Below are 9,190 nucleotides of genomic sequence, written 5' to 3'. Positions count from 1 at the left end.
ACCGAGCAAAAAGTTTACTGAAACGATGCTCTTTTGTGAGTCACCTAATTGATGTTCACAAGTAAGTAATATTCATAACTGTCATAAATAATCCTTTTCTTTAGGTAGTCACAAATAAATTCTTTGGCATTGTTGCCAAAGCATAAATGTTGGGAGCATGAATTCATTCACAACGTGAAGTAGGGCCTGCGCTTTAGAAAAAAAAACATCTTCACTCCACTAACTCTATATTTTTCTACTTTGCAAATGGCACATCCTTGTCCATATGCCCAAATTTATTACAACTTTGGTTTTTCCTCTTGACAGAAGAAATAATCCCGACTCCAATTAATCCTTCCTCTTTGTACTTCCAAATCAGCAAGCACATGCCTTGCAAGTGCATGTTCGTCTCTCGTGCAAGGCCAGGTGTGCATCTAAGTAGTGTGGTTCCCAGATTTTGCATCCCTCCAGAGCTCATCAACATGTCTGCTGAATGGGACATGTTTTCGATTTGAAGCAAAAATCACATTAATCAAGCTTCACTTATGGAAAAGGGCTTATCATTTAAGAATCTAATAAATCACACTGATGATTATAGCTTCCAAACATAACTGTTTGCTAGAAAAATTAGTAGCACGAAAGATCGCAAACAGATTTAGAGTTTGGAGCACGATCAGTAGACTGCTGAAGAAACATAGATACAAGCAGGATTTTGCAGTTGGAAAAAAATAATAATGATTCAAAACAATGTACTTTATGGTCATTTATCCTTAAAAAACAACCATAAACTTCATATAATTGTCAGGGTTAAAAACCCATTCTGGTATATAAGCCACCTTAACAACATAAGTCCCCTGGAACAAGCATTGATAAGCATGTACCTTATCAATCTTTGATTATTCTTTTGTTCTTTCACAGAAAAATAGGTACTTATACAAATTTCAACATTTAACAAGTAACATCTTATCTCCTAGCCCCGGTAGGTGCTCCCAAATACAATTTTGAACATCATATCTCCCATATCTCCTACCAATTAATGCAAGGATGGACATATACTATTAATACCAATATTCACCTAATTGTTAAGAGATTAAATGGTATGGGAAATTCAGCAACTGATCATGGCAAAATTGTTTATTTACCAAAGTATTAGAATCCTGGATTCATAACTCTCCCATGTAGACATTTGTAAAATTAGTATTTGTTACCAGAGAGCCCTTGGCAATTATGTTGCCCGTTAGATGGGAAAAATAAATATGATCAATAATTACTGAGTTTAGCATAGTAAATAAAAAAGAATTTCGCAAACCATTTATAACACTTTGAACTTACCCGTTTACCTTTACCTTCACATGAGCATAAAAAAATTAGAAAAATCAAAATACATCTCAGGTGTTGAGCATTCTATAATACAGAACAATATCAGCAATCACGCAAAGGTATATCATCGCCAAGAAACAAGAATAGTGCAATTTCTATTCAATAGTATAGATATGGCTATGCTGCTTTAAAAACAAGAATAGTGCAATTTTCTATTCAATATTATAGATATGGCTATGCTGCTTTAAATAAGTAACGTGTGCAAACAACATTATAGCAAGTTACCCTGTGGTTCACTCACAATATTTAAGGCACATCAAAGCATTAGGCCATGATTTCATTAGCACTTGTAAAAACACTACTACTTGCATGAGAACTGGGAAATCAAAGGTTGTATATGAAATCTTGCCCACGGCTGAGTTTATAGATACATCTAATAAGCTATGAGTTAGAACATTCAGTAAGTACACACTATGTTGTCACAAGCAGAATGAGGATGGCAGCTTATATGAGTGACATTTAAATTTTCAGAAAGATGCCATTATAGTGTAGCAGCTGCATTTTCAGAACAATTTCAGGACTATCCATAGCAGCTGCAATTTCAGAATATTTGGTTTCTAAACTATATCTACACATCAACAGTGGCAATTGTTTTACATGCTAAGCACTAAGCAGGCAATACAAAATCGATTGTCAAACCAAGACAGGTGGGATCAATCAAAGAGCTGTGCTGACAGTGAAAGGATATTCAGTCTTGTAAGGTCCAGGTACTCATTTATGTAAAGCAAGAATCAAACTTCTTACATGAGATGATCAAGAACAGGCTGAGTTTCCCCTCACGCTCCTAGCTTGTTCAAAAAAATCAGTTGCTCCTCTGAAGCCTGCACATGACAATTTAGTACCTATTAAATGATAATGAAACCATCAATTTATATCAGTTGCTCCTATGAAAGTAGCAAAAAAAAATGAACCTGCAAATTAAGAACTTCTAAAGGCCTTCTCCTCCACCTTCTCCCATCACTTCCAGGCACATGAAACAAAATAGCATCAGGATTATAGAAAAGAAAGTGCAGCAGGACAGACTACTTGGGAGGGTTTTAATCACTTTTCTATTTTTGCAGTATGAAACCAGAATATTAATAACTGGACAGACCATTTATTTTTTGGGTTGTAGTTCTAACTCAAATGATCATGAAGCCTCTTCTTGTTTGTTGTTGTAATATCCCCTTATCCTTCCACACTTCTACAATAATTTCCAATCAGGCAGTTATTCCTTGTAGGAATTCTTAAGAAATTATTCCTGACAGGAAGGCAAGGCAAAATCAAAATTATTAGCACAAAATTATTGATTAAAATCGAAAAAACTCTGGTGTGAGCATCTTGTTTGCAAGCATCTAATGCAGTGTGTGCTTAGGGCTGATGAATGAGCCCCTTAAAAAATTATATACACGTGCTTAAAATTTTCTAAAGAAAGAAGAACAACCAGCTACTGTATTGATATTAATGAAGTTAAACTACAGAATGATATGATCAAATGAGACATTCTCCAAGTGAGAAAAGGAATTGCTCATACCCAAACTAGTGCCCAGAAGATCTGCTAACCGGAATAGGAAATTTTTATTACTCAATATTGTTGTAGTAACAAGACCATTAGAGTGCCAAGTCCAGTTATGAGAACACCACACAATTGAAAAAATAGGTCCAGATACTATAAAGAGTAAACCAGCATCTTACAAAAATAAATTACCAGGAGAATTCAATATAAGTTGTTCTTTGATATGCCAAATTGAAAAAGATTCCTATGGTTTCCAATTTATATCTAGTAAAGAATTAGTATTACACATGTGCAGTATTACTAAATGGCTGAATCTTATAATAAGCGTACCTCTTTGCTTAAATTCAAATTAAAAAAATATGCACATGGAGCTAATCTCAATACCAAATGCAATTTTATTCGCCACGGCACAAAGCTAGTATACTAAACAACCAACGAATGAAGTTATCACAAACTCTATCCAGCTGCCTTAAAAAACTCAACATTTATATACTAACTAAATTATCGTTATAAGCTAAGCTCCAAGGACGGACCCGACAGCCGCCTCTTCCTGACCGGCAAGGGGCTCTGCACCTCCTCCTCCTCTCCCCACCTCCTCCTCGCTCCGGCAGCTGCCGCTGCCGCCGCCGGCAGCGGCATCAAGTTGAGATCGAAGTCCTTCACGCTGGACCCGGACCCCGACGCCGACGCCGTGACGGACACCGACAGCCCGTCCCAGTAGTGGCACCTCTTGTGCCCGCCGAGCGCCTGCCCCGTCGCGAAGCTCCGGTGGCACACCGAGCACCGGTGCCTCCCCGCCTGCCCGCCGCTGCTGCCGCCATCCGACGACGCCGCCGCGCCTCCGGCAGACGACGACGAGGACGCATGCAGATGTAGGGGCAGCGGCACGGCCGCCGGCGGTGGCTTCCGGTGGCTGGCCTTGTGGCCGCCGAGCGCCTGGTGCGAGGCGAACGCCTTGCCGCAGACGGAGCACCGGAAGCGGAGCTCGTCGCGCTCTCGCGCCGCCGCCGTCCAGCAGGCGGCCGTGTTCTGCGGCCACTGCGTTGTCATGGTAGCAGCAGCTTGGCCACCGCCGCCCGCGGCGGCGAGCGCCATGAGGCAGAGGGAGACGTAGTCGTCGTGGGTGATGGCCATCGATGGCGGGCGAATGCAAAAGCTAATGATGCTGATGGAGTGCACGGTTAGGATTCTGGTTCGCAGGTCCGATAGATGAGCTAACCACATAAGCGTCTGCGTATGTATATAGACAACAAGCCTAGGCTAGGTGCAGCAAAGTGTGTGTGTTTTTTAATGACGGGGATGTTGGAATGGGTGGTCGAAAAGGTGAGGAGGGATGATGGGTCATGGGGTCAAAGAAGCACGAGGGCGGACGCTCCTTGGTGAAACCGTGAAGGAATGATCGATGCGGATGCATGCATCCGTACTTCACTGAATATATATTTATACATATAAGGGACAAAGGGTGCAAGTGCAATAGGCACACGTGCATGCATGGATAAAAGTTGAGCTCATTGGCCATGCATGCATTTTTCATGTGTGATTGGTCCAAACTTTCCTTGTTCCATCCAGAGCGATAGGAAACTGCAAACTAGTTTCCCTTCGCAACAAGTTGTAGGTTTCCTATTGTAAGAGCAGCCACATCATATAACGCAGCTCCATGCATGGCTGGGAGTGGCGGCGTACGATGGAGACGTGTGTGTGAGAGAGGATGCGATCCGACCGCTGGGCGCTGGTAATGAGTTTTAAACAACATGCTTTACTCCATTTGTACATATATGCATGCATGGTAGTACGGTAGTTGTAGTAAATTAAAGATCGTGGTGGCTAAGCAGTAAGCAGCCTCAGTTTATTATTGTGTTGTTTAATGCTTCTTTTGGTCCAAATCGTGGGTGGTTAGGTCCACCTTTTTCTTTTCTTAAACAGACAGATCTTGCGATCGAAGGAGATACATGATATTTGATCGAGTAAATATTCAGTACCACTTCTCTGCCCAAAAGAAAACTCAGCGAAATTGTAAAAGTTACTCGTAAGGAGTATCTAGAAGCTTTTGAAAACGTCAAAAAGAAGAAATCGTGTACCTATGATAAATGAGGTTATTAATTAGAGTGTAAATTAATTTCAAAAATTAATTTCAGTTAAAGAATATAATAAAACGATTTTCAGTTCAAAATTAATTTCATTTATAAGATATGAAAATGTCCAACGGCAACAAGAAAGAGTGTAAAGGGATCACAAGGCACCATACAAACAAAAATGTGATATTAGAATCAAGATTTTGTTTAGATTTTGAACCTCCTGTCCTCCCTCCCAACAACATATCTAGATTTACATATCACAATTTTTGTTGCAAAAGTGTGAAGTTTCAAGGAGGAGTGTAAGAAGTCGGAACAAGTATATGAAGCTCCAGGTTTTTTACAAGTCATAGCGAGTTTCAACTTTGAATGTTTCAAACTTCTCAATAGGTTTTAGTATATTTTTCAAAGTTTTCCCCAAGTTTCATATAGCACATCTCGCTCCAAACGAAATGTACTTTTAAACAAGCATTTCAAAGAATCTTTCAGACAATATTCAAAATAATATGAAAGACCATTAAAAAATTCTATTGAGTTTCAGAGACATAGAAGTTTAATATGGACACTGTTATTATTCTATTTCTGAAACATTTTCTAAAAGAACTGGAAGAGTTATTTAATTCTACTGTACTTCGAAAATATCTCAGAGGCCATGGCTATATATTAATATAGCCTTTGAAACAAAAAAAACTCATATGCAAACTGTAAGACAGAAACGATTTGAATTAAAAATAACTTTATTTCCAACAATGAACAAAATGTATTATAAACAAACATTTTGAGGAGCATGAAAGGGAAAAATACACAGCACCACCAGGTCGCAACACCAGTGCGTGGTGCCAGAGCATACAAATGAATTGAAGGAAATAAACGAATCAAAGAATTGAACAGGTCTATGTTCAAAAAATGAATCAAACAGATTTGTGTTCAAAAAATGAATTGAACAAATTAACGAATCAATGATTGCCTAGATCATTTTTACATGAACGGATCGACACGGATTGATCAGATCAGTCAATCAACATCCTGCGCTTCTTGATCGGCAGTGGACTCTGCACCTCCTCCTCCTCGGCCCACCTCTTCATCCCGGCGTAGCTCTCCGGCAGTGGCGCCAGGTTGAGGTCAAAGTCCCTCACGGTGACGCCCGACGATCCCGTCGTCCCGGACGCGGATACTGAGACGGACACCGACATCCCGTCCCAGTAGTGGCAGCGCTTGTGGCCGCCGAGCGCCTGCCCCGTGGCGAAGCCCCGCCGGCAGATGGTGCACCGGTGCGGCCCCGGCGCCGTCTCGTCGAGCCCGCCCGCGGACGCCGCCGCCTGCGCAGCGGCGGCAGCAAGAGCGGCGGCGCGCTGCTGCTCCGTGGGCGGCTTGCGGTGGCTGGACTTGTGGCCGCCGAGCGCCTGGTACGACGCGAAGGCCTTCCCGCAGACCGCGCACCGGAACCGGAGCTCCTCCTCCCGCGCTGGCGGCGGCGGTGGCGCGGCGATGGGCTGCGGGCACCACTTCCCGTGCTGCCCGAACCCGGCCGGCTTGAGGCCGGTCCCTCGCGTGCCGGCGAGCGCAGCGAGGCAGATGGCGAGGTAGTCCTCCTCCTTGAGCGCCGGCGTTGGCATCGGCAGGGCGAGGGAGAGCGCGGTCGGGTCAACGAGAGCTTCCACGCCGGCAACCATGGCTATAGCAGCAGATGCAGCTGGTGAAAAACCACGTGCCCTAGGGATGACTTTTAGCTCGACCTTGCCTGCGTTCGTCGTAGCAGCCGCCAATCTGTTCGAGAGCTCGAGTTGTAGAACGAAGGGAGACGGTGTGGCTCGCGTGGATATATAGGGACAGCGGTCAGAGAGGTGAAGGAACGAGGTGAGGAAACGAGATGACGTCTGAGGATTTGTTTGGTGGAGACTGGGGAAGAATGAACAGGTCGCACGCAATCGCATGCGCGCTTGGGTCAAACATGCGGGCGGTTGGCTTGCTGCGTTGGTTCCCGGCGCAGCCAAGTTGCCAGTAGGACACCAGGGAACGCATCACTTTGATGATTGATCCAGCAGCCTAGCTACTATCCACACGAGCTTGTGCTACGATTTGTACGCATCCAGTGAACCGATTGGTCAACAACAATGTAACGTAGCAATAGGGGATATATATATGACCTGGCTAAAATGTACCCAGTTGCAAAGCAGATGCACATACCCTCCGCGCGCCAGCTAATTCACACGCCAAGGAAAGCCCTCGCTCCTATATGCAAAACTAAATCTAACAACGTGACGCCACCTCAGAGCTCAACCTACCCACCAGGAAGCATGCATGCAGGGAATTTTTTCTTGATTCCAAATGAAAAAAAATGCGATATCTACTAAACCGCAAGTACGATTTTAGATCCGTTTGAAACAGCTTGTTGGAAACAAATATGATTAACACAACGAGATCCATGAAAGGCTATATCTAATCGCGAATTAGCCTCCATCTGTGCAATTAGTTTTGTAATTAGCCTATATTTAATACTCCTAATTAGTACCAAACATCCGATGTGACAAGGGCTAAAGTTTAGCCCATGGGAGCTAAACAGGTGTTGCAGGAACGTCTACAACCTAATTGCAACTTGACAACCAACCACGTGGCGCCACCTCATAGCTCAACCCACCCACCAGGAAGCATGCATGCAGGGGATCTTTTCTTGATCCGAAATGAAAAAATGCGATATCTCCTAAACCGCATATCCGATTTTAGATCCGTTTGAAGCAGGTTGTTGGAAAAAAAATGCTTAACACAACGAGATCCATGAAGGCTATATTTGATGAAGCTTTTTTAAGTATGTAATTGCAACTAAATTGTACTTTAAGTTGCAAGAACATTTGCAACCCAATTGCAACTTGATTGAAGCATATTTAGCACTTGTTACTTATGGTTGTAATTATTTAATACTCAGTTGCAACCCAGTTGCAACTCTAATTGCACCTAGATATGCTTCATACTGAATAGAATTGCAACCAGTTATTACCCAATTGCAACCAGTTACTACTGATTGTAATTAGTTACTACTCGGTTGCAACACGGTTGGTACTCTGGTTGTAACAAGGTATGATTGCAATTCAGAATTGCAACTTGACATGATTATAGTGACCAGATGCATATAATACATAGAGTTATAACTAGTTGCAATTCGGTGGTAGACAGAGTTGCAAACGGTAGTACATTGATATGCAACTCGCTTAAATGATAAAAAAAATATATTCATATTGGATCTAGTCTTGTTAAGCATATTTTTTTGAGTTAGATGCAACAAACGGTTTGTCAATCGGGACTACGATTTAGGAGAAATTTTGTTTCAAATATTCGAACCAACATTCTATGTATGCATGCTGTCTGGTAGGATTTGTATGCTAGGTGGTTTTACGTGATAGGTGGAAGATACAAATTAACTTAGGAAGTACGCACCGCATGTTCGGTTGGATGCGCTGGTTACTCCAATTTGATGCGCCTGGCCACCTAGATGTATTATAGCAAAACAGTATATATACACTTCTTTCGCTGTCCTACGGCACTCTTGCAACTTCCCGGAAACGGCAAATCGGGAGGAAGTTAATTATTTCATGAGAACGACGGGTGGATAGAGTTGATAGCACACTTCGTTCTCTGTAAACCCGGGGGCATGTAACACGTGTTCTTCACGCATTTCTGCGGGCTACTAGCTTTTTGCCAAATTCGGATGAATTGGAACAGCTGACATGGAAAGCACAGGCGGTCAATGAACGGGCCAGCTTTGGACTGCGCACTTGACCGGGGGATTGTTTGCAGAAGCCGGCCGGCGCTCCACGGTTTCGACTCTCTCCATATATTTCGTCTTCGTCCTCAACTGATGATGTGCATGTTTCGTCATCATCGCAACTTTTTCCCCCATCCATTATCTTTTCCTCAAAATCGACAATCTCAATCTGCATGACACACTTTTCAAATGATGGCGCTGGATGCTTCATTTTTATTTTTTGAGATTACAAGAAAACAGCTGAAAAGGATTGTTTCATCTTTTAGGATATGATAGCTAACGTTATATATATAAGCAATTTCCTCGTTCGATTCAGCCAGGCAAGAAATTTCATCATTACATTTAACTGAGTTTCTGTAAACACAACCACCCCTCACCATCATTAGCTGCTAAGGATATAGGTACCCACGGTCCCCACCAACTAGAATATTGGCCGGCCTCATAAGTGGGACCCATCTGACCTTGGCAAGGCATGAAGCTGCGTGAAGCGCAAGCTTGGAGGCC

General features: G+C 42.8%; 2 protein-coding genes across 3 annotated transcripts; both read right to left on the bottom strand.

Moving 5' to 3' along the window:
* Positions 1 to 203: 203 nt before the first annotated feature.
* LOC117836831 (zinc finger protein 36) lies at positions 204 to 4,249 on the bottom strand. 2 transcript variants are annotated; one of them, XR_011897257.1, is made up of 4 exons: positions 3,388 to 4,249; positions 2,453 to 2,599; positions 2,271 to 2,319; positions 204 to 2,180 (listed from the first exon to the last, which is right to left on the bottom strand). XR_011897257.1 is itself a non-coding variant. In XM_034716346.2 (1 exon), exon 1 carries the CDS (start codon positions 4,076 to 4,078, stop codon positions 3,362 to 3,364), a length of 717 nt encoding a protein of 238 aa, XP_034572237.1. In that variant the 5' UTR covers positions 4,079 to 4,249; the 3' UTR covers positions 3,143 to 3,361. The 2 variants fall into 2 exon arrangements, 1 of the variants encoding a protein (XP_034572237.1); XM_034716346.2 differs by lacking the exons at positions 204 to 2,180; positions 2,271 to 2,319; positions 2,453 to 2,599 and having other exon boundaries at positions 3,143 to 4,249.
* A 1,552-nt stretch (positions 4,250 to 5,801) lies between these two features.
* On the bottom strand, positions 5,802 to 6,849 carry LOC117839947 (zinc finger protein 36). The gene has a single exon (XM_034720390.2). The coding sequence runs from the start codon at positions 6,597 to 6,599 to the stop codon at positions 5,937 to 5,939; it is 663 nt and encodes a 220-aa protein (XP_034576281.1). The 5' UTR covers positions 6,600 to 6,849; the 3' UTR covers positions 5,802 to 5,936.
* Between the last annotated feature and the right edge of the window lie 2,341 nt (positions 6,850 to 9,190).

This window comes from Setaria viridis, chromosome 9, assembly GCF_005286985.2.
Source record: "Setaria viridis chromosome 9, Setaria_viridis_v4.0, whole genome shotgun sequence".
Taxonomy (NCBI): Eukaryota; Viridiplantae; Streptophyta; class Magnoliopsida; order Poales; family Poaceae; genus Setaria; species Setaria viridis.
The sequence above is the reverse complement of the archived record's forward strand: the minus strand, read 5'-3'. Positions and strand labels throughout refer to the sequence as shown.